The sequence below is a fragment of the Centropristis striata genome, chromosome 10 (assembly GCF_030273125.1).
Source record: "Centropristis striata isolate RG_2023a ecotype Rhode Island chromosome 10, C.striata_1.0, whole genome shotgun sequence".
Taxonomy (NCBI): Eukaryota; Metazoa; Chordata; class Actinopteri; order Perciformes; family Serranidae; genus Centropristis; species Centropristis striata.
In genome coordinates, this window is record NC_081526.1 from 20774501 (window position 1) to 20800524 (window position 26024).

The 26024-nt window shown below is 38.8% G+C and overlaps 1 protein-coding gene across 6 annotated transcripts in view; it reads left to right on the top strand.

The window, feature by feature from the left end:
- Positions 1-2380: 2380 nt before the first annotated feature.
- lrch1 (leucine-rich repeats and calponin homology (CH) domain containing 1) overlaps positions 2381-26024 on the top strand; it is a 95264-nt gene continuing 71620 nt past the window's right edge. For all 6 annotated transcript variants that reach the window (XM_059343522.1, XM_059343525.1, XM_059343520.1 and 3 more), the window contains exon 1: positions 2381-2693. In XM_059343522.1, the coding sequence (XP_059199505.1) occupies positions 2483-2693 (211 nt within the window). In that variant the 5' untranslated portion in view covers positions 2381-2482. The remainder of the gene's footprint in view (positions 2694-26024) is intronic.

The following is a 26024-nucleotide window of genomic DNA, read 5'->3' on the forward strand; positions in this document are numbered from 1 at the left end:
ATCTTAGGTTTAATTGGTGACTCTAAATTGTCCATAGGAGTAAATGAGAGAGTGAATGGTTGTCTGTTCTATGTGTCTGTCCTGTGTTAGTCTCTGGCTCAATGCCAAATCCAGCCCCCCGCAACCAGAGTCCGGATAAGCAGTTAAGAATAATGAATTAGGATGAATTGGTCTGATGTTGATGATCCCTTTCCTTTCGTGCCACCATAAGGTTGACATTTGTAGTTTTTATTTTTTGTAGCCCTCAATAGGGGCACTCATTGAAATACTTGGAAATTGAAAAATTAAATTCTAAAGTGTTATTTGAGGATATTGAAAGACTTTTACTTTTGACTTTAAAAAAAGGTTTCATTTTTATTTAGGAAATAAAGGCCAATTGAGCTACCAAATAACCAAAAATGGTTCTTTGCCTGTTAAGGGGTTAACAACTATTATATAATTGACATATTTATATTAACAACTGATCACATGACTACTTCATTATAGCAACTTAAAGCAACAAGTTGGCCTGCACTTCCACACAGATGTTTTTATGTGTTTTGTGTTGATTGGCAGTGTGCAGTGATATGCTCCTGAGAGGGTGACAAAAAATGTGCCCATACAGTAACGAGGATCAGCCAAAAATAAGTGAAATGTGTTAAAAATTTTTGCTCCTGCAGCGTGTAGACTCAGTGAAACCTTTACTTTGTTTTTCAGATAAACATTGAAAAAAGTAAACATAAAAAATAACAAAGTCACTCCATATATACTTCATATTTACCAGTGGTTTGTCACTGTGCTGCCTCAGACCTGGGGTTAAAAAGATCCCAAACACAATCCACATCAGGTACATTTCAGGGAATGAAAGCCATATTAAATAATTAATGAACACCGTAATCCTTTTCAGCTAAACTATCCCTTAAAAGAAAATTAATTAAAGGTGTTTGATGCAGAGATAGTGTGAACATAGAGGCTAATTACTAATGATTTGACCTCAAAAAATATTTTAATAGCCATGAACCTCAAGGATTTGTTCCTTTCTGTTGTGAGTGAGCAGTATTGCAGTATTTTGGATCCCGATTTGTTGGAAACAACCTAGTGACTCAACACTGTGAAAAGCTTGTCAAACTTTCGTTATCTTCTCTTCTTGTGCAGCAGGTGTCGCTGTTTACTTTGTTTTCCTCTGCTGTTTTATTTCCCCTGCTGTTTCACAGCAGCACACTCCAGAGCGCAGCCGCAGTGAGTGAGCTGCATCAAGTCAAAGACATGCAAGATGAAAACGGAATCGTAGAGCGCCTGCCTTCAGAATAAAATATGTATATGTAATAAATGTAAATTGAAATCAGCCTTCCTTTCAAGTTGTTTTAAGTGCAAAATAAAATTTAATAAAAACTTACTTTTATTTTGAGGGTGTATTTCTAAAACTTGACTGTTATCATTGGAGAAAAATACTCAAATAGTCTTTGTGTGGTGTTTCAGGAGAGGCACAATCAGGGCTTTTATAGCCAACTGCAGCATTTTTCTGATAAATTCCATCTTTTCAAGCAGAATTTACAACTGTTATTATTATTCACACGCAAGTTTCTGTCACCATGATGCCAATAAGGGTGGAGGGAACATGGAGACATAATACAAGCAATGTTTACAACATTTGATATATAGGATTGTACTTTTATTGTTGTGCAAATAAGACTGAGAACCTAAAGAACTGAAAACCTATAATGGTATAACAAAACAAACAAGTTAATATTCAAGTCTTTCTAGCTAGCCTACTATTGACGGTAAAACTGAAATGTAGGCTACTTTCTTGTAATATGCGAAGAAAGCCTGCACCTTAGCAGCCTACTCATAAATATACCTACTCATAAATATACAGGGGTCATTTTTAAGTAAGCTAAATGTAAGAACTAAACAGTGTAAAAAGAAATTAGTCGACATCTCTAATTAATCTACATGTTCCCAAATGAACATCATCACAGGAAGTGTAGTTTAGGCAAAGATTTAACTATTCTGTGTGTGTGTGTGTGTGTGTGTGTGTGTGTGTGTGTGTGTATGTATATATAAATATGTATGCTCAATAATAATTTTGCTGAACTATAAATAGGTAGAAGCCATATCAACAATAAAATAGTAAAAAGATGATAAAAAGGAACATTAATCAATGTTAGCTATGTAAATGCAAACCTTTTCTTTTTTGTTTTTTATGAGGACACTACAGTATCTATGAATTAACACTCATGAACCCTTTACAGTGCATAGCGGAGATTTCAATATTTTGAAAGTTAGGACCGGATGTCGCGCCGCCGGTTCGTCTTTGACGCTTCACGTACCGCGCAGACAGGGAGGCGGACGCGGCGGCGACAACCGAGGAGGAAACGGAACGCGCGGCACGGCACGGCACGCCTGGAGAAAGTCTTGCCTGAGCACTAGCTAGCCCTGCAAGCATTCTCGGATATAACCGACACACACACAATCGGAAAACAGCGGAGAAGGGGGGAACATTATGGCGACGTTGGGACCGGAGTCGGTTCGTCCTGCTTCTTCCCCGTCGATCCAGACCCACCTCGGCAGCGCCAACCTGCCTCCCAACCGGGGCTTGGAGCGGGCGCTGGAGGAGGCGGCGGCCAGCGGCGCCCTCAACCTCAGCTCCCGAAAACTGAAGGAGTTTCCCCGGACAGCCTCGAACCACGACCTGACGGACACTGTGGAAGCAGGTAGGCACTTCTCCCGACAAAACACCACTGGGTGAGCCGCGGTGCTGCGTGGTAACGGCTCTCACTGACGGGTGCTTCCCTCACTGTACTTTTTGTTATATTGCTGGCGTTTACGTTTAAAATCAGTTTATTCATTAAGCCACACTGGGAGTTGAACTCGCCACTCGCTGCCTAGAGAGTGGGTCATCTGTGATACAGTATACATTTAGTCCAAATGGCTTATTTTCACCTGGACCGGATCCACAGCTGGATGTAACCCATCCATTCACCGTTATAGGCGGGCACAGTGACACTAAATGACCCGTCCTGGGTGTTTTTATAAACGCATGCATTTCAGGCCTAAGCACTGAAAAAAATAAAACCTCCTTAAATTTCCAGCTTGCTGTGTATGTCTGTAATGTCTGCAGGATCTGACTGCTCAGTGGGCCTTCAGTGGAATTCCCCACCACTTCCTTTATAATCCATTTAGAGTTGTAAACAGGCATGGAGAGGAGAAACAGTCAGAGCCACTTTATTTACAAAAATGATTCGAATGAATTCGAATGTTTATAAATAAAATCCCAGTTACTTCTAGATTTCCATTCATGTTACTTTAAAGATTAATAATACAAGATATAATAAATAATTAAATGATCGCGTATTAAAGGTTAAGATAAAGCTTTGACAAGTTACCCAGCAGTATATAAAGTAGTTAAAATAACTTTTACCAGCTGTAACATTATATTAATGAGCGTTAATATAAGTCACTTATATTTATATTTAAATATAGGCCTGTGATAATAACTAATTTTTGTCGGACAATATATTGTCTAAGAAATAATTGTGATAAATAGTAGTATTTTAAGACTATTTTATGCCACTCATATGGTTATATTTTAATAGCACAATAATGCAACTTTAAATTCTTCCAAATGTTTTGACATTGAAATTGTTTAAAAAAAGATATTAAAATATCCTAAACAAATAAATGATGAATAAATAAAGCTTCACAAAAAACACTGAATAAAACTGATATTATTATATTATTATTTTAAATTATTATTGTTATTTTACATTTATTATTATTATTATTATTATTATTATTACTACTACTACTATTGTTATTAATATTATATAGAGTTAGCTATTACGAAATAGCTGATAAACTGTCAATCCAGTTCCTCAGGTATCTTTGTTTACAATATATGCAAAGTAATAACACAGAGCTAAAAATAAAAATGTAATTCTATTCATATATTCTTAAACATACATCTTTGGTATGGAGGCTGAAGGACTGTGATGCATACATTTGTTTATTGTTCATGTATATAGTGCTATTGATTTATTTATTGCATCTGATACTTAGCAAACGCTATCTCATTCTGCCTTGCACAGAGGTTTCTGGGATATTGACAATACACTAGACACTAAAAGTTAGATATACTGTAGGCAATATAACAACAACAACAACAACAGCAACTTTGTGTTGCTACTGTTTTTAAACAGGCGCCCAGTAGGGCTGGGCAATAATTCAATACAAAAAACACTGCTGTTCTGGCATCATGTTGGCTAAAATGTTGTTGACATCCTTAATGTGTCAACAAACACCCAACATGATGTTATAATATAATGGGTGACCTCAGTCATTGATCATATGTGAGTTAAGATTTTGTTGTGTATTTGTCACCTCAAATGTTTTCAGAAACACATTTTAGTGAGCTAGTTAGCTGATTGGTTGGGGGTCATGTCTCCTTGTTCTGATTGGTTGGAGGCATTTTTATCTTGGCCTGTTGATACACGTTGATGCTTACGCTTTTGTGCTGTTGCTTAAGTAACATTTTGAATGCAGAACTTTTACTTGTAACAGTATTTTTTACACCGTGGTTGTATTACTTTTACTTAATTCTGAGTACTTCTTCCATCAATCAACGTGTTATTGTGCATTAAAGGGGACACATTTTTTTTTATACCTGTGGTTTCTCTTGGCCACACACAGTGAGCAGTGAAGCAGATGCACCAGTCGTCTCCTGGGGAATATGAAACTGCACTAGATAGGTTATTCTCCTGTCCAGTAAACAGTTGAATTCCTGAAACCATTTTTTATCCATCAGGTTTGAACTCTTTCGATTGTATCACAGGACTCTAACTTGTTTGTTTGAATCTGTCTGTCTACCTTTTCAGGTTTACCACTCCTCTTTGGAGCCCTATGCTCCTTAAACAGAATAAGCTGGTGTTCGTAATATTTGAATAAATAGTTGGATTGATGGCTGGATGTTAAGCTTAATTCTAAACTTATTGAGGAACAGGTAACAAAGTAATTAGAAGAAATATCAGCAGCAACATTTCCCATGACTTGAACTTTGGTGAGCAGGTCAAACAGCCACTGCTTCCTGATCTTTAAGTGTACTGGTTTGAGATGAGAAACCATGAGTTTAGGGGTGAAAAAGAATAATAATTACCTCAGTAAGTCAGTACAGATGTGTCTCTTTTTGCACTATTTCTATGATCAAATTAAAGGGAATCCATACTTGGAGTTAGGGCTGGGCGATATGGACCAAAAGTCATATCCCGATAAATTTAGGCTGAATATCGATATATGATATATATCCCGATATTTTTATCGCACAGTGATAGCAAATGTTCAATCAAAGTCAAAGCTAAAAGCTATGACAAATATATATAAATATATATATATATATATAAATATATATATATATATATAAATATATATATATATATATATATATATATATATATATATAAAGAACTATATCGATATATGCAATATGGTCTAATTCCATATCACATTTAAAAATATATCAATATATATGGAGTACATGTTTTCTCTGCAGCAGTAGTTGTTTTATATGCTGCAGCATTATGTGGATCTATATGCACAGATATGGAGGGGGGTCAGTTAAGCTGATTTGCTTTAATGTGCTGCAGATCACTAATGACTTGGCTGCAGGGTGGTCACATAATGTCAGCAGCTGTATATTACATTAAAAGGTTCAGTTCATATCAAATGTGAAAAATGATATATTTTCCCACTTACTACCTCTAATGGTATCTATCCATGCACATGTGTGCTCTTCACGGTATTTAAGAAATTGTATTTATCAATGCAAATATATTAACACTGAGATTTGTGGATTTTCAAGATTGACACAGACACACGGAAATTGTTGTGCAGCAGTTATAGTACAAAGTAGGATAGAGCGCAACCCCCTCCAAAAAAACCATGATAATAATAATATCATAAAGGTGCGAAAAACCAAATGTACACAATGTCAGAAATGAGACGGGTTAATGCAGGTATCGGCCGATAATATCTGTCAACCGATACATCTGTTGGGATCTAATATTGAATCATCTCCCCGCCTGAACTGAAACTGTCCTTTCATGTGGAGGCAGAGTGTTCTCTTCATAGCAGCATGAATATCAAGGTCAGCCGTGTTGCAGTTGGACTGGAGAGTCTCGGTGACGTGATGTTGCTGTACTTCACTGCTGTAACTTTGTTTATGTACACTAAAAAAGAAATGTGGCTTACATAACCACAGCGGGTCACGTCTACAGAAACATACACAGCAGCATGAAGGAAAGTCAGTGTGAGAGAGTACGAAGTGTTTCGGTTTAACTGCTTCCCAGCACACTGAGTCAGGGCTTATTTGGGTTTGGATTCAACCTCTGATAGCTTATGTCCTTTAATGCTTCTGTCCAGAAAATAATCAGGTTTTCTGTTTCATCTAGTATCGTACTTCGACAGCATATGATCAGTCATGGTCTGTAGGATTATTTAACCTTTTGCGTGTTTGTATGGAACACTTGTTTTCAGTTATGTTGATTGTATAAGCTTAAATCAGAACCTTCAGGGCCAATCTGGGCACTGATTAGAGATGTTCCGATACCATTTTTCCCCTTCCGATACCGATTCCGTTACTTGTGCTGTGGGTATCGGCTTATATTGAGTACCGATCCAATACCAGTATGTTATAAAAAAATATATATCATACTACACTTGCATGACTGTGATATGATTATCATTGTGGTAAGGCCTGGCTCAGGTTAAACCCTTTGTAAAACATGAATAAATACAGCAGATTCAAGTCATTTAGTTTTACATTTATATTTATCTTTATAAAACAGTATACAAAACAGTAGTGCAAGATCAACTTAAATAAATAAATCTGGGGGTCCTAGGGCATGCTCCCCCTGAGAACATTTTTGCCCTAAAAGCCTAAATTTGGTGCCTCTCGCACATTCTAATGCCACTATTCCATCTTAATCATTGCATATTTTAGAGAATTATTATATTATCTTATTTTGACAGTCTTCTTGTAAATTCTGTGCTGGACTCTGCTAACACATCCACAGGCTTTTATTTTTTTCCAAGCCTCGCGTCAACCTGCTCTGACACACGTGTGTGTCTGTTTTGTCTGTGTTACGTAATCAATTCCTCCTCGTCCCTCTAAAACAGCAGCTGCAGGTTGCAGCACAGCGCCACTGTTTTAACCCATTGAGGCCTGAAATGCCTGATTTAAATAATAGATTTTTCAGCCTCTGTAGCAGATAGAAATGAGATTCAAAAAGTATTTGAGAGCTTATACAAATACTACAAAACGACGTATCCGCTTTCCAGGCTTCAATGGGTTAAGAGCTAATTTAATAAATTACGTGGTATCGGATCAGTGCCTGGACTCCAGTACTCGCCGATTCCAATGCCAGCATTTTCGGCAATTTCCGATACTGGTATCAGAATCAGAACAACTCTAGCACTGATTACTGAATAAAGAGCCAACCAGTGTTCCAAAATGAGGTTTAAAATGTGTCTTACGAAGTGGGGTTATGCACCTAATGGTTGCTTTCATTGTCATTAAATCTGTTGATTTTATTTTTAAAAATCAGTTAATACGTTGTAGTTTAGTCTTCTTCGAATGTTGTTTTTTCTGACCAGCTGCCCCAAAGATATTCAGTGTTCTGAAGCAAATCTTCACGTTAGAAAACCAGGAATGTTTCATGTTTTTGTCCGGTAAATGGTGATTTATTTTCAATCCAAGTTTCTGTTAAAGTTGTGAATGATCTGACAGCTAATTGATTAATAGACTGTCTTTTGTGACATTTATTGAGATTAGACTTTAGTGAAACTTTGTAGCCTTCTGCCTTCTGTGCATGAGGAAGTGCATCTCCTGTTTGGCTCCTGCTACCCATAATGCCTTGTGTTATGGGGGTGTGTCGTCCGTCGCTGGGTTTAGATTTCATTTTCACTCCTTCACTGACAAACGGCATCACATTTTACTTCTTAGGAGGACTTTGCATTCATTGTGCACTTAAAAAGTAACAGTTTAGATGTATTTAACAGTGCACAGATTGAAATACTCACTGTAAGAGAATTTATTCAATATTTATTCATGCATCTAATACAAACTTTTACTAGCAAAAGAACATCGCAATTGATAAAACAACAGACATCCTTTTGACATAATGGTGGATATACAGTAGGTTCCTATAGCGGGTTTTGGCCCATATGATTTGATCAGATTGCAAGACTATATCATCGTCCATCCAGATGTTGCACTGTGGACGTTGTCCTGTGCCCATTCGGCAGACAGTGTCCAACCCTAGCTTGTTATTTTAGTTTAAGAAGCATCTTAAAAATACAACCCTGTGCTCAGACCCGGCAGGCTGCTGGCTGACAATACACTGATTGAGCGTTGGAAGTGTGATCAGAAAGGTAGAGGACATGTCAGAGGGGAGATAATGTCATTAAATTGACTTTCACTTGCAAATATCTAGTTGCAGTTTGCTTCTTCTGCATGATTGCACATGCAAAATATATAAATATTGGTTTCTTTTTTTGTGCATCTCCACACAGTCACAGGGTGCATCCTAACCAGCTCAGCAGGAGCTTTCAAATAACCCTTTTGCAGCTGGGCATATGCATATCATCAGCGTCGTGGCTCTGTGAATTTAAAACATGCAGTAGTGCAGAACTGTGCAGCCCTGGGGCGGTTCAGTTTTATAAATCTGAACCACAGAGTTGCACGTTCAGGTGTTTCAGTTTTATTTATCAGTGACAAACGGACACATCTGGACCAAACAACTGATACATAGCAGCAAGCCGTGCGAGTGAACATGTCATTATTTTAGGACAACATCATGTTTATTTATCAGATCATTAACATGCAGGTCTGATGGTAGTAAACAGTGAAGATGGAGTTGTCTCTGATCACACACGAGCTGTGATCAGCCCCCGTGAAATTAGATGAGAAAGAACGAAGTGAGTCACTGTGACACGTGGTGGACACACACACACACACACACACACACACACACACACACACACACACACACACACACACACTTAACACAAAGCTGCTGAACTGCAGGAACAGTTTGTAAGACGAACACGTACTCTGAAAACACACAAGCATGGACACACACTGTGGTTCAGCCTGGTTTCATGTCAGCAGCCACACAAGCCTCAACTTGTCGTGAAACCCAAACTTAAGCAGGTTTCATTAAACTTCTCTCCACCTTGTGTAACTGAAGGTCGAGTCACTCTGTGTTGGCAAATGTTGGAAGGCAAAAGTGTGTCGAGAGTCGCGGTATATATTGTGCAGATATCTTTATGTTGTTCCACTTGGTTGTTTGTGTTAAAAGTGACACAAATATTTGTCAAAAGAGAGAAGTTCAAACCTGGCACAGCAGTGGGTCTCAATGCAGCAATCTCATGTTGTAAAGTTACACAAATCATCCCATCAGAAAGGATGTGTGAGAGGGGTTCACATGCTCTACACTGGTAACTATCAGTCGCAACAAGCAGCATCAACAGGTCTGAATCTGTGCCTTCCAGGTACAGATGTAGTATGTCCCAAGACAAGTCAAATGTAGTATTCCACAATCCTCTGTGCAGCATATGTGTTCATGAGCTAGATGGTAAAAATTTTAGGCGCCATAATATTTTCTTACTTTTTCTATACAAAAATAATTAAAAAAAATGAAATGTTGAATGAATAGAAAGATTTTGAATTTGAAAAAAAAAAATGGAAAAAAAGGGTGGGGAATTATTAAAAAACAACAGAACAGAACAGAAGTTCATTGTGTGGGACATGTTAATACCATTTTTGATATACTTAATGTCATGTATTCATTATAATGTAATTTATTTATTCATTAATTTAATACTTTGGCAACGTCGTCTATAAACCGGTGGTCACCCATGCAGGGGAGTGACCACCACCCTTTGTCCACATAGAATGGAAGTGAATGGGATGTTAAATTTGTGGATGTGTGACCTCGGCCTAAATCTCTGGCTCCAACAATGGAAATGTGAGGAAAAAAAAATGTCATTGCGCATAAACACTTTTACGTTTGCTTGAAGTGGTTTGTCTCTTTTGAAAAATGGTTGATGCGCTACACAGGAAAGTACGTTTATGCAGCTTCATTTATCCAATCTAAACCAGTTGAGGGAAATGTCCCTAATTAGCATTTTCTTGAATGCAACATTTAAAAATTTTGCTTCAAGATTTGATTCAACTTTAATAGCAACACGGCTATTGTAACCCGAATGTCTTTGTGTTTTTGGGCTGTTGGTTGCACAAAACAAGACTTTTAAAGATGGCATTTTGGCTCTGGGAAGCGGCTTCTGTCTTTACAAACTATAATCAGTTGTTTGGGAAAAAAGGGGTAGCACTGATGGTGGAGTGGCCTGGTGGAAGCACTGAAACCTAGATGGTGGGTATCACCTGAGGAATGTGACGAAGGTGATTTCCAAACCAAACCAACCGGTCAGTCTTCTCTTGCAGCTCTTATGGTGGTATCAACTGCAACCATCTGACCGTGTGTGTGTGTGTATGTGTGTGTGTGTTTGTCTGTGTCTGTGTGTGTGTCTGTGTATGTCTGTGTGTGTCTGTGTGTGTGTTTTACCTACCGTTTTGAAAGGTAAACAGGTGGTTTAAACATTATTGTTGATTCTATTACTGTTCTTTTAGTTAATCTACTGGTAATATTAAGACTTAACTCTCAGGGAATAATGGACTTTAAGGGGATTTTTAAAGACAGTGTCCAGGACCAGAAAGTAAAGGAGGGTTATTTCCAAACCAAACTGATGACTCATTGTTTAGACTTTATTTTTGCTGTAGGCTGCAACAAATATTAATCAATCTGAGGTAGGACTGGGGGATATATCGATATGTTTTTAAATGTGATATGGAATTAGACCATATCGAATATAAATCCTCCCCTACTTGGGTTTTTTATTGCATAGGATACTTTTATTTAAGATATTTTTTTTATTTAAAATATGCACTTTACGGAGCTTTTGATTTAAAAAAAAAAAAAAAAAAAAAAAAGGTACTCCTGTTGGGTTAGGTTGTGTTTATGTTCACTTAAATAAACGGTTTCAATAAAACTACTTGTGACATGTCATATTTGACTGATTATTTGCTCTCACTTTGCGATAAAAAATATCGGGATATATATTGTATATTGATATTCAGCCCAAATATATATAGGGATATGACTTTTGGTCCATGTCGCCCAGCCCTAGTCTGAGGTGTATTTTCTCGCCTTGGTCCATTAGAGTCTGAAATATGAATAATGCACATCACAGCTTTCCTCATGCCACATATGAGGTTACCACGTTATGAGTCTGCAACTAACTTTTTCATCATAAATTAATCTGCAGATTATTTCCTCAATTATTCATAGTTTGGTGTATAAAATGTCAGGTAATAGTAGAACAAAGGTTCCTGAAGTCGGTGATGAAGTGTTTATAGTTAGTTTACCCTCACATGAAATTATTAATAACAGCAAATCATCACATCGCTGATTTAAATGATTGTAGATTAATTTAAAACGACTATGCTCCAGTTGTATGTGTGGGTTTGTACAACATTGCAGAAATGACTGTTGGTTTTAACTCTGTGTGTGTGTGTGTGTGTGTGTTAGCAGTCCACGTTCCCAGCTGCAGACAATACACATTTCTGCAGTGTTTGGCAGTTTTTTTTTCAGTGGAAACACGCAGATACAAACACACACACAGTTACACTTTATAATGTACGTTTGCATGAGTCATATTGACAGAAACAACGTGTGTGTGTGTGTGTGTGTGTGTGTGTGTGTGTGTGTGTCGACCATGCAGAGGGAGATTATATAAGATTACATGTTTGTGATTCACATTACAACCATCTGCAGGATTTTTTTTATTCTAACTGACTTCCTTCTGTGCTCACAACAGTCACACAGATCGGGATAAAAATAGCTCTGCTGTAAATTTCAGACCAGAATCTTTCATTTTCGTCCCTTCACCCATTCAGATTCAGTCGGCTATTAAACCTTATATTTTGTGAAATGGCTGATAATCCACACAGTGTTTTCCCAAATTCACTTGCTTGTTTTATTTATTTTATTTTACCTTAAAAGGATTGTGGTAAAAAATGTGAATAGTGTTTTTATGTGTGGATAGATGCGTGATGACTGTCTGAGTACCACCCTCTACCTTACTGCTCTTACTTCCATTTTATTTACAGTACACACACAGACACACAGACACACACACACACACACACACACACACACAGGAAGCTGTGGATTCCTAGGATTGTGGTTAGAGGAGGGTCCTTCCGCTCAGTGTTCCCGCCACACCTGAACGTAATGACAGCTGGGGCAGAAGCGCACACACACACACACACACACACACACACACACACACACACACTTATTGATACTTGTGTGAACATTAACAGGCATGAACTACAGTAGTTTTTATGGATGTGTCAAAATATTTTTTTATCACACAGAAAGGCAACAAATGGGCAAACTTTGAGCAATTAGTGCTTTGATATTCATGAACACATCCACACGAATGCATTTTAATTTTTAAAAATGGAAACAATCGACTTTTTCTGTTTATTTCAGAATTCTGGTGCTAAAACGATCTCTGTTCATGTTAACACTTAGACTGACCTTGACCTCCAGCCCCTACATGCTTAAACATGAACCCTCACCTTGATCTTCTCCTTAAACCTCTTTCCATTGATGGAAGTGGAGTCCCCAGAGAGCTGCAGGGAGCCCCAACCCCTCATGCATAGTGGATGAAGTCGTTGATGAAGCAGTTAATGGAGCAGTTAATGGTTTCTCTCAGAGGAGCGTATAGCCACAGATAGATGGACAACAGCAGACCAGAGATGGAGAATAATAGACAATCAAACGCAATGAAAGTGCACACCTGTCAGCCCTGAACTAGTGCAAAGACCTGCTTTATCTACTATATAATGTAAAATATAGATCAGAATAGAGTGTGCATCTATCTTCTCTTTGTTGATTTGAAATTGAAATACTATATGCTTCCAAAAAATAGTCTAAAATGTAAATATAACAAAATGTGATAATCTAGTAAAACTGTAAATAATAATAAAATAATAATAAAAATATAAATGTTTTACACATTGCAAACTTTTTTGGAAATGAGGTTGTATAATTGAGGTTGTATAAATGTTTGTGTAGCATTTGTTTTGATTCTTCTGTGGTCGCAGAAGTCTACTATAGCCAATAGTTGATTGATTACATTCATAATAGAACTGAAGCGATTAGTCTATTAATTGAGTAGATGATTGCAAAATATTTTGGTTTATATTTTCAAGTCACTTTACTTCACAAAGGCACAGTGGGACTCAGAGGTAAATGCTAACAAGCTGCCAGTGACTGTGGCTGTATCCCAAAGTCAAGGATCTTTCCTTCCAAGTCGGGTCCTCCAAAGGCGAGGACAGAGTCCTTACTCTCCCTGGTATAACACACAAATGGAACAGCCTTCAGTGTGTAGGTGTGCGTCATTGTGTAATTGGACGTCCTGCTTAAATTCAGCGTTGCAATTTCAAAACCTGTTCACGACATGGATGTGGCTTTGGCATCAGCACTCTTCCACATATTTGTGGAAATGGAGGACGATGCTTTAAAGTTTAATCTCCACGATTTAGCAAGTAAAAGCCACAGTGGATTAAACCTAAATATTTCACTGATCCTGGAGCATAACTCACCATGGAGATGTGTTATGTTTCTCTTTTTTTAATTTTACAGGACAATAACAGTTATTTATAAATGACAATGAAGGATAAATGCGGACTATCAGTCCCTGTTAACACAATAAACAAATGTACAGCTCTCTGAATGGCGTAGCTACATATAATTTTCACATAGTAAATCATCAGACTGACGCATATATTAACCAAGTAAGAATTTCAGCCGGCTGAGACGGCATTAATTAACTTAACTGGCAATGTATCAAGATGATGTTTATTATCTTTTAGCTAAATATTCTGGCATTTGTTTATGCATATGGTTTGCTCGACTTCGAACAGTTGATTGAAGTTTTGTAAGTTATGTGATAACAAATATTCAGTGTAAACTGAAAATACTTATTATACTTATATTTAAATTCATATTGCGCCGCCAGCGTCACTGTTTCTTCGCTCGCCATTTTTAAATCTCCCAGTAAACCGGTATGTGCAAGGCTTTATGGGTACTCGGGATGCATGGAGGATGCACACAGGCATCCTTGGAATTTGGGCACAAGAAGAACTCTGTCCTCCGGAGGATCCTGGACATTGGGACAGTCCTCCGACGGATGTCGATGATGTATTATCCTTCAAATTCAGCTGTTTGAGGATCCTTCCTTGACACTGGGATACAGCATGTGTCTTTCAGATATTTTAAATCAAAGAACTGGACAAAACAGAAGTTGAACCTGAAGACGGGTGGGGTTGTGATGCTCTGTAATGACACTGTGAGGTGGTGCCTCTCACCAGCACAGAGACAGGAAGTGACCGCTCCCCACCTCATTGTTTTCAGAAGGCAACAGCTCCGATCCTTTCCTGTCAGAGAGACCAAGGACTCCCCAACTCCCGCCCCTAAAAACTGTAGAGTACAGCTGCAGATGACAAACATTTGGCACTGATATGACTGCAAGCTCACAAAATACTAGATGTGTTTGCAGGTGCTTGGTAAATTGTTGCATTTATATAGTCCAGGTGGTTATATATTGGGATCCACTGAAGCTACAACGAAAACTAGGCTTACTGTAAGTAATGGTTATTTTCGTGAAACTACAGTTCCTAAAGTAAAGACTGAACCCTTTGATGTTTTGGGCTTTTTTTATTCCTTTTCTTTCTGCCTGTATTCACCACTCAGTAAAAAATGGTCACCATGCCATGTTGGTAGCACAATCTTACTCATATGACCTGACAATAATTTTTTCACTTTGACTTACTGGATCAACATTTTTTTTCCACAATCATGCTCAATGAAGAAATCTTGGGTCCACATATAACATAAAGGAGGTAAAATTAGGAGAACATATATGTTTTTATACTAAATATATATTATATATATATGACCTTATCTCCGGTTTCACTCTGCCTATCATCATCAAACAAAAACTGGCAGGGAGTTTTAAGCCAGAACCTGAAAGGGAAGCTGACGGCAGGAGACACGCTGCTGAAGGTTACAGCAGCGTCACGTCAGCGTCTCTACGCGAGCATTAGGTAGGACTTCTATTTCTCCGCGAGACGCTGCCAAATCGCCTGAATCTCAACAGAGCAGATTGCACCAGACAGGAAGTCCGACTCAGAATCAGCCCACTTCCGCCCCTTTCAAAATAAAACACAATACGCAGTTCATGCAGCCTAAAACTACTTCACATCAACATTATGTTATGACCGGGGCACCAGATCAGCAATCAATCAATCAAAGGGTCTCAGAGGATCGGCGACACGGACGACAAGAGACTGATTGTTGAAGTGGAACATCATACAATAATTTATAGGGATGGGTACCTTTCACATTTGAATCGATACGGTACCGATACCCGGTACCTGGGAATCGGTACCGGTACTCAACGGTACCAATTTTCGGTACTTTTGCGTAACATATTTATTTCTCAAAATATAAACTTTAAAAAATATATCAAAACAATATAAAATCCAGGATGAGCAGTGCTTTATTGTTGAGTGAACGTACATTTTGTAACATGAAGGTTGCAGTGTTATCAAAGAATGCAGAGGAGCGCTCTCAGGTGGCACGGAGGAGAAAAAAAAAAGTTGCAAGTGCACGTGTGATTTGTTGTGATGACGTCGTAGCTGTGCGGCGCAGCACCGGTCAGACAGTATTGTGGGCATAGCATGATGGAATAAACAAAGTTGAGTCGGGCTGCTCTGTGCACATATCGAGGATGACGCAGGAGTCCGAGGGATTTAATTTCAGCGAGGCAGTTTGGAGTTAAGTGGCAAGTAATATTCCTGGGTTGAAGAGCGGAGTATTAGCGGAGGACCAGAGATGCAGCAGCTAGCTTCTAGCTGCTAATGAAAAGTCTACGGATGATTGGAGAGAGCAAACGGAGTAAGGAAGGTCTAATCTGGAGGCAGACGAAGGCCAAGCCCGGGTAGAGACATTGGAGAGATAGTAGCTGGCGGCTAGAAGACCTAGAGCCGGCTGTTGGTCTCTGTTCCGCGGTGGAAGAGGGCAGCAGTTAGCGGCCGCGGTGAGCAGACAGGACCAGACGAGGAGGTAAATACATTTAAAAAAATAGTGCGATCGTCAGCACGCTTGTTAATCAAAGACATCAAATGAAAACGGGTTGAAATCAATGATCAGTTTAAAGTTAACGCCGTTTAGGTACCGAAACATGGTACCGTTTGATTTTACATGAATCGGTACTCGGTAGTACCGACGGAATTCGGTCGGTACCTATAAAAGTACCGAATTCGGTACCCATCCCTAATAATTTATGATATAACATATTGTTTTTATAAGGATAGATGGTCAGATCATCATATCTTTCACGTCAGAGAAGCAAAGTAAGTTGGCTGTTGTTTACTTTATACACACAGTTTATCCATAGACTGTATAAATAGAGTTTAGAGTTTATCACTGGATCTTAAGGTCTCCCTTATGGTCAGGATTATCGCGTGATCTCGTTATCTCGCGTGTATACGACCGGCTCGCTAAACTGACGTGACGCTGCTGTAACGCGCCCGGTGTGAATTGACGCCGGGCAGAAGACGCAGCAAAACCGCGGTGGAGACGTGCTGCTGCTGTAACGCGCCCGGTGGAAATCCCCAGTTACACGTTATATACCAAACATGAACCCTCCTCAAAATGATGTCTTTATGTATTCGTGTGACACTTTGTCCCTTCAGAAAGGATTTTTGTACTTCAGCGGAGGTCATAACTTCACTGTGGGACACCTGATCTCTGAGCGCAGCAGGAAGTGGTCTTTTCTTCTGATACCTGACACCGGTGAGTCAGAGTGTGGCCGCAAGCCTAGACATCGCTTTACACACTGAAACTATAGAGTTGATGTCACTTATTACGTCACAGTTGCGAGCATTTTTTCTTGATATGTCTCCCCTCCGAGTTCACTTAGGTGAAATGTGCAGCCGTGTTGGATGTGATGAGGTCATACCTGCTGTTTGTGGGAGTTTTTGTGCCCAAATTAGGTCTTTTAAGGGGTTTCTTTCCTATCAGTGTTTCTCATCTGCTGCTGCACTCTGCACAAATCAGACCATCTCTCTGAAGCTGCTATGTGGAGCAGAAAATACTAACACACATTCACAGAGAAGAATTCTCTCTGGTCTAAACCTGACTGTACAACACACGGACTCATTAGACACAGGGCTGGGTTTGTTAGCTCTTGTTGTGAAATGTAGAACCGATACTCATGTCAATCTCTGATTTTTCTTTCTCTTTTTATTTTCAAAATACATTTTTAAAAAGTTGATGAATCTGACAGGCAGTCAAGGCGAAGGAGAGGTGAGATCCTAACCCTAGCCCATTGAAAAAGGATATAAATATAATACAGTATAGTGTCGTGATATTTTGTGTGACAATATTATATCAATTCATGGCTGCTAAGTATCTATATTCAGCATTCCGGGGGGGCCGTCAGTATTTTCTTTTTTTCGGGCTCACTTTTATAAAAATACTGGAGATACTGGTATCACATGAAACATGACCAGTGTCGGGAAGTTGTGTGAGTAACGCTGCAGTTAGGCTTTTTTAAATGTTTCCTCCAATAAAATTCAGAGAGTGAAGCTTAAAGTTGAAGAAAGTTTGAGAAAATGCTGCAATTGTTGTTGCTCATATATGTTTGATATCAGTTCAGTTTAACTGAATTGAATGCCAAGTGGTGTAGTGGTCTCACAGCAAGAGGTTTGACTTTGGCCTGCAGCTCTGTGTGGAGTTTGCATGTTCTCCCCGTGTCAGCGTGGGTTCTCCCACAGTCCAAAAACATGCACTTTGGTTTAATAGGTGCCTCTAAATTGTCCGTAGGTGTGAATGAGAGTGCGATTGTCTGTCTATGTGTCAGTCCTGTGATATTCTGGAGACCTGTCCAGGGTGTACCCCACATCTTGCCCAATGTGAGCTGGGATCGGCTCCAGACCCCCGCGACCCGAGTTCGAAAAGTGGTCAAGGAAAATGAATTAATGCCAGGGTAATGTTGATGGCTGACAAATATCGACCACTGAACCCAGCATTGTGATATAAAAGCCCCACCCTCCATCCCCATTGCGGTGGCAATTATTAAGTGCTTAATAAGTAATAATTCTGATTTATTTAATGGACTGATTTCACGAGTGGATCTGAAGAGGCAAATTAATTCAGACTTTTTACAGTCTGTAAGATTTAATGAGAGTCATCATTTTATTCTTAGGTGGATTTAGCCCCTGTAGTGGGTTTTAGAGCCCATGTGATTTTTCACTACGTCATGCTAGACATCGCCCCACCCTAATATATGCATTTAATGAATTTTTTTTCGACATTTTTTGTACGAAAAATATATTTATATTTCTAAAAATAAGCAATTACAATGCACCAATGCTTGTGGACATTCAGTGACACAGAGTGAAAGCACCTCTCTTTTCGTAACCTTTGAGATGTAGATTTCATTCTTGCTGTATTTATATTTGGTTTATTTATGTTCCTATTGAGTGATTACACCCCGACCACCTGACTCACAGCAAGCTTGTTTATTGAACTGAGTTCTGGTAACCTGATAATAACAAACTAATCCACATTCACTGCTGTAATGTGTCTCTTCAGACCAGTTAAGAAGACAAATGTGTGATAGTGAGCATTAGTACAGTCTTCATTTTGCCTTCATGTGCACGTACCCTCTGCCCATAATCCCTTTTGATTTGTGTTCATAGTGGATCTGAACTGTGGTCTTTCTTCTAATGGATCACACTTAATCTCTCTATTTAGAGAACTCAAATAATATATGGTATACTGTTCAAAATACACCAGAAAAACCTGAAAGATCAACAATAAATACAGCATAATGATTCAGTAAACTAATACTAAACAGGCGTACATTGGTTCAATATCTAGAGAATATTAAATAATAATCCCAAAACAGTAATCAAACTGTAAAAGCTAGATGATGATGTCATCTCGTCCTGCAGCTTCAGTGTTAAAATCTGAGATGTACAGTCAGAGTCTGTCCTGACAGACGCCGAATCCCTCTGAATAAATAAACAGGAACAATCTCTCATCCTCCAAATGTAGGCCAAATTCACCCCCAACACACACACACACACACACACACACACACACACACCTCTATCTCCCACCTAAATCCCTCTGGCTTCAAACTGGCATCCAAACATCTCTTACACACACACACACACACACACACACACACACACATAACTGGTTCACCATGATGACGAGCACACACACTTTCCATACCCCTCTCCTTCAGGCTTATCCTAATACACCATGAAGCACATGCCAGCATACATAAATAACTGTTCGCATATGCTCTTAAAGCACACACACACAAACACACACACACACACACACACACACACACACACACACACACACACACACACACACACACACACACACAGCAAAATAAATCCACTCCCACACATGAAAGCTGTGGCATTAAGTGAAAGCTGTTTCAGTGGAATCTGATGATTGAGTGTCTGGCAGCCTTACCTGCCCAGGTGTGATGGTGAATTACAGTGTGTGTGTGTGTGTGTGTGTGTGTTTTTGTTTTTGTTTGTGTGTGTGTGTGTGTGTGTGTGTGTGTGTGTGTGTGTGTGTGTGTGTGTGTGTGTGTGTGTGTGTGTGTGCGCGCGTGTGCGTGTGTAATTTAACATTTAAAGGATGTTATTTTGCAGATATTTGAAATGTGGTGTTGCTGTCTTGACTTCTTTAAAATTAATTGTGGGTTCTGGTCATACATGCAGACCTTCATGTTGCTGATACATTATATGTGCATTGGGTGTTATTTTGTTTTGTTTTGTGATAACCAAATGAAGCATGTGACGTGTCCGTCTGGCCATCATCATCTTCAGTTGGAATAGAAGCGTTGCTGGTGTTTGCTGGGAGCCCTGTGGCATTTCTGTTTTTTGTTTCTATCAAGCGATGTGATGCACATTCCTCATGTGAAGCAGCTGATGTGTAGGTGGTTGTAACCACTGACTGTATATGAAATAGGGTCTCCATGTCTGCCCCCTGTCCAAAATTCCCTGGACATGGGCACTGCCATCTTGTTTTTTGGAGCCAGAGTTTGTGCAGTCATGAAAAGTGAACACTTGAACAAACATCAGTGTGAGAACAAAAATCTTGATCTTGATTTTTAATTGTGCATAAAAAGTGCATACCTTAGCTACATGAGCACCTTTATTGTATCCCAAGCCATATACTGTAGCTTCTCTGTCCGTGTAGGACTGGGCGATATATCAATATAAAAAATATATAGATATATTTTAAAATGTGATATGGACAATATCGCATATATCGATATAGTTCAATTTTATTTATTTATTTGTAAATGCTGCCCTTCCTATGATTTGTCATATTTAGTTCTTTTGTAATGTTAGTTATTCATTTCTCATATATTTATATTTATTTCAGAAAAAGTTTGGCCTTTTTTATTTCATAGGCTTTTTTTATTTAAGTTATTTTTTATTTTATTTAAATGTGCACTTTATGGAGCTTTGATTTTTTTGAAAAAAGTACTCCTGTTCATGTCATATTTGGCTTTTACTTTGACTGAACATTTGCTCTCACTTTGCGAATATAATATCAGGATATATAGCGTAGGGGTGGGCGATATGGCCCTAAAAGATTATCACGATATTTCAGAGTATTATCGCGATAACGATATTCTTGACGATATCAAAAATACTGAAAAATATATAGAAAATTATTTTGTAGTCCATATAAATAAATAAAAATTGTACAACAAAATAAAAATCAATCATAAATCTAAATGTAGTGTAAATTGCAAATCTCAACAGTTGCCAAATACAAAAAAATTACTTACTTGAGTATTAGCGAATAATAATAAAAAATAACCTTCTAGGGGGTCTGGGGGCCCCCTGGGAGAAAATTTTGTACATTTTATAGTACAATGTGATCAATCTCGTCCACTTTGAGAGCTAAATGTGAGCAAACACCTCACAAACACATCATTGCCTATTTTAATTAATTATTGTAAAGGAGAATAAAGGTTCTTCTATGTTTTATTTAAGGCATCTTATTTTGACAGTCTTCTTGTAATTTCTGTGGTGGATTCTGTGCTCTTATTTTGAAAGCTGCATTTGTGAAGCGACAGGAACTAATAGTAGCTTTTTGTGATTAAAACAACTTTAATTGTTAGCTAATGTTAGCTCGCGGCTAACGAACGGCACAATGCAACAGTGTGTTTGGACCGTTTGGACCTCTGACAGGACATGTTGACAGTATTTAGATCGGCTCACGCACATGCAGACGCACAGAGAGAGAGAGAGAGAGAGAGGGGACGGGACTGATACATTACAGACAGGTAGGTGCTTGTTTTGAAGCGCAGTGGGAGGGCAGCTCGGTATATTCAGTGCGTGTGTGTGAATGCGTGCGCATGTCTCGGAGGAGGACAGAGAGGTGGGTAGGGGTTTAGACTTGACTGACGGGTGACAGGCACTGCTGAGCAGAGACACAACGCAAAATAACTTTATGTAATGAATAGTGTAGATATACTTTCAGTAGCTTGAAATGTGACGTTAGAGCAGCACAAGAGACTCTGGCGGGCCGCCAAGGTTTAGGTAATTAATAGGAAATCCTTACGCCACTTTGTCAAGAAGTAGGGCATGTTGCCAATATCGTGATATGCATTTTTTTTACCCATAAAAAAAATATACCGGTATTATCGTGAACGATACGATATGGCACACCCCTAATATAGCGTATATCGATATTCAGCCTAAATATATCAGGATATGACTTTTGGTCTGTATCGCCCAGCCCTATGTCCGTGTAGGTATTAGTTGTGTGTAGCTGTAAAAACGACATGAAACGTGGATGATTTGAACTGGACCTGCTGTGCATTTGTTGCATTCACATGATAATTCTGTAGTTCATGAAACTGTTGACTCTAATGATGTCAGCATGCGTGGTCTTTGTGAGGCGTTTGCTATAAAACCCTGCAGGAGGACCATGTTGTTATAAACGGGATCTGCTTTGACTCACGACTAATCAGTTTCCTAGGAGGGACCAGTGCCCACCCACTCCATGCCCCTCCCACTGCAGAATTAATAATCTGAGTTTTAAAGACTTCATTAGCCCGAATTGGTTTAACACAGTGCCAGAAATCATGTTTGAGTCAGTTGGGGTGGTGGCTGCTGGCTGCTGGGTGGTGTTTTGTGAGAATGCCACACACAGACACACACACACACACACACACACACACACACACACACACACACACACACACACACACGATATTTAGTGATATGCTGACAGCAGAGAAAGATGTGGGTCAGTGGTGGGGGTCTTGTTGTTGTATTTGGTGATGATGATGGTGTGTGTGTGTGTGTGTTGACAGTGTGCCTGGTGGGTTGCCAGTTTCAGGAAACTCCCCCTCTCTAATCCTGTTAATGTCTCTGCCTGCCAGCTCTCTTCCTCTTTTTTTCCCTCTCCGTTTCTTTTTTCTGTCTTTCTATTTTTAATCTGGACATTTTTTCCCTCCGTCTCTTGAGCTGATTTGTCTGTTGTCTGTCTGTTCACCATCCTGTCTTTACTGAGACATCACTGATTCTTTTTTCTTCCTTTTTCTTTGTATATTATTTATTTAATTCTCTTAATTTCCATGTTTTTTGGTTAAATTTGCACTAGGAAAAAGAAAACCGCACAAAAAAAAGGAGATGATAAAAGAAAAATCATATTACTAGTTGACAGTAACATGAGCACTCTCATGTTAGCTGCCTGTAGATTATCACTGGATGTGCGTCAGAAATAAAAAAAATAAAAAAATCTATATATTATCTGTGTGAACCCCCCTCATAATATTCATCCCCAACCCTCTACATCTACTGTGCTGCTAATCCATCATGACTGTCTGCTGGTCACTGGGTCAGACAGACAGAGAGAGACATCCCGCACGCGCGCACACACACACACACACACACACACACACACACACACACACAGGTTTTTGTTCATGTCATGGATTACAGTTTATAAACCCAGAGAGTGCTGCATTTCATATCATATAGACAGTATATCTATAATAGAAACTTTATAAAAGAGTTTGTTTATCAGAATCATCTTGCTGGCTTCCACTAATTATTATTTAATTTATAACACTGGATGAAAGATGAAAATGTAATGGAATTTAACACTTAGGATCATGGGAATTTATTTTACTGATTCATTCATACATTCATTCATTCATTATCCTTAACCTCTTATCCACACTTGGGTCGTGGGCGGCTGGAGGCGGGCTACACCCTGGACAGGCCTCCAGACTACCACAGGGCTGATACACAGAAACAGACAATCCCTCTCATTCACACCTACAGATAATTTAGAGTCACCAATTAAACCTGAGCTGCATGTTTTTTGACGGTGGGTTTTTGAACAAAGGAAGCCACAGGCCAGAGTCGAACCGCCGACCCTCTTGCTGTGAGGCAAGAGTGCTAATCGATACACCACCGTGCAGTCCTATTTATTTTTGTGATAAATGTGAAAAAAACTGCTCATATGGAGGAGTGTTGGCACACTGATTGTGTTATTTCCCAGTGGGGCATAGCTGATGACCTTTCAATGTTCATTAAATCACCACACACACACACACACACACACACACACACACAGAGTTTGCATCAGTTCAGGTTCTGTGAAGTTTTAGCCCGCTGTTACTGTTATCCTGATTGACACATCTGACCTTTACTGTTACACACAGCCTGATGATTGTACCACACACACACACGCACGCACACACACACACACACACACACACACACACACACACACACACACAATATTTGGTCAAGTTGACATCATGTAAACAGGAGATTTGTGCGATTTGAGCAGCTTTCAATGGAGATTACACTTAATAATCCAGAGAAATAATTGACTTGAAGAAAATGTCTTTAACTATCCTACTATCTGTTTACTGAGGTGACCCTGCTCTGCTAACCTACTTACTGTGTTCTTGTGTGTGTGTGTGTGTGTGTGTGTGTGTGTGTGTGTGCTTTCAGGCTTCTTCTGTCAGTGATGCTAATCTGCAAATCTTTAGTCATTCAACTGCATGTACAGTATCCTACTATCACTGACAACTTAATTAGCCAACATTGTGGAGCCAAATGATGTGTGTGTGTGTGTGTGTGTGTGTGTGGATGACAAAGAGGCAGACTGATCTTTCTGGGTGTTCTTCTCTCGTCCTACTTTCCCTTCCAAAGGAGGCAGGAAAGTGGGACGACGGAGGAAGCAGCAGGAGGATGAAACGTTCCTGACTGAATTATCAGACAACAAAACAAACACACGGATTGTTTTCTTTATGTTTGGTTCATCCTTTAAAAGGGGAATAAAATCCCTCCGGCTCTGGCTGTGCCAGTACGTTGCTCTACACATGAGGCTTGGCTGTTCTCAGAGAGAGAGAGAGAGATGGAGAGGCAGGCAGGCAGAGTGGATGTGGGTGGATGCTCATTTGAACTACTCGGGCTCTGTTATGTAACAGTCGGTTCATGTTGGTTGTTCCTGAGAACAAAACATTGAGATTCAGCAGAGAAACGGATTGAGGGAACCATCAGTAAATTCATAGAAAGATCGGGCTGGTATCATATGTTATCCTTACCATCAACGAATTTCACTAAAAGCCCCAAATTAACAATGTGTTCGACGGTATATCAATACTTTACTCAGCCCATTGGTTCCTTCTTGAAATAAATATAAATATTTGTTAGCTTTGACATGCGAGGTATTTTCCTGTTGGTAACATTCAAAAATCCACCTTAAAACATGAAAAATGGGGATGAATGATGTATGATGATGTGCATAGTAGGTAGGGCTATGCAAAATAGGATATAGAAAATATATCTTATGTATGTATATATGTATGTTTGTTTTTAAATGTGATATGGAAGTAGACCATATCGCATACATCGATATAGTTTAAAAAAAATGTATTTATATATAAATAAAGTCATATTGAGTTCTTTTGTAATGTTCATTATTCTTTTCTCATATAAATATATTTATTTCAGAAAAATATTTTTTTTTATTTAAATGTGCACTTTATGGAGCTTTGATTTAAAAAAAAAAAAAAAAAAAAAAAAAAAAAAAAGTACTCCTGTTTTACAGTATTTATGTTGAGTTAAATAAACTGTTTCAATAACTACTCATGACATGTCATATTTGGCTTTGACTGAACATTTGCTCTCACTTTGCGAATATAATATTGGGATATATATCGTATATCGATATTCAGCCTAAATATATCGGGATTTGACTTTTGGTCCATATCGCCCAGTCCTAATTGTAGGCCTTAAAATTCCAGTGTTAATCAGGCTTTAATTGAAGTAATCACTGGATTTTTATATACTTACAACCACAAAATCTTGAGCTTTTTTTTCTGCATTCAATTTGTTTACATTTAGTCAAATGGTAAAATAAATAAAGCAGAAAAGTGGCCAAAAAAAAAATGTCAGTTTAGACGACACAGTATATTAGTACCGGTATATGGTTTCATCATATTCACATTGAATTATTGCCTGGTCACATCTGCTACTGGATATGAGGCTGTAATCTCACTGCAGCACTTTAGCCAGGCCAGGGTGGGCAGTTTTACTGGTTATAGTGTTGCAGCAGCTGCATGTGTTCAGTGTTCAGACTGCTGATCAGATTGGCGACTGCTAGTAACAACGATTAGAGGATATGAAAATAGAAACAATTGCACAACCCAAGTTTCTATTAGCTGTGTACTGGTCTCTTCAATGTGAGTCACTGTGGCTACACAGAAACTAAATCAGTTTTAAAATGTCAGTCTCTCTTGCCCCCTCACTAGAAACCCTTGCCCAAAGGGGA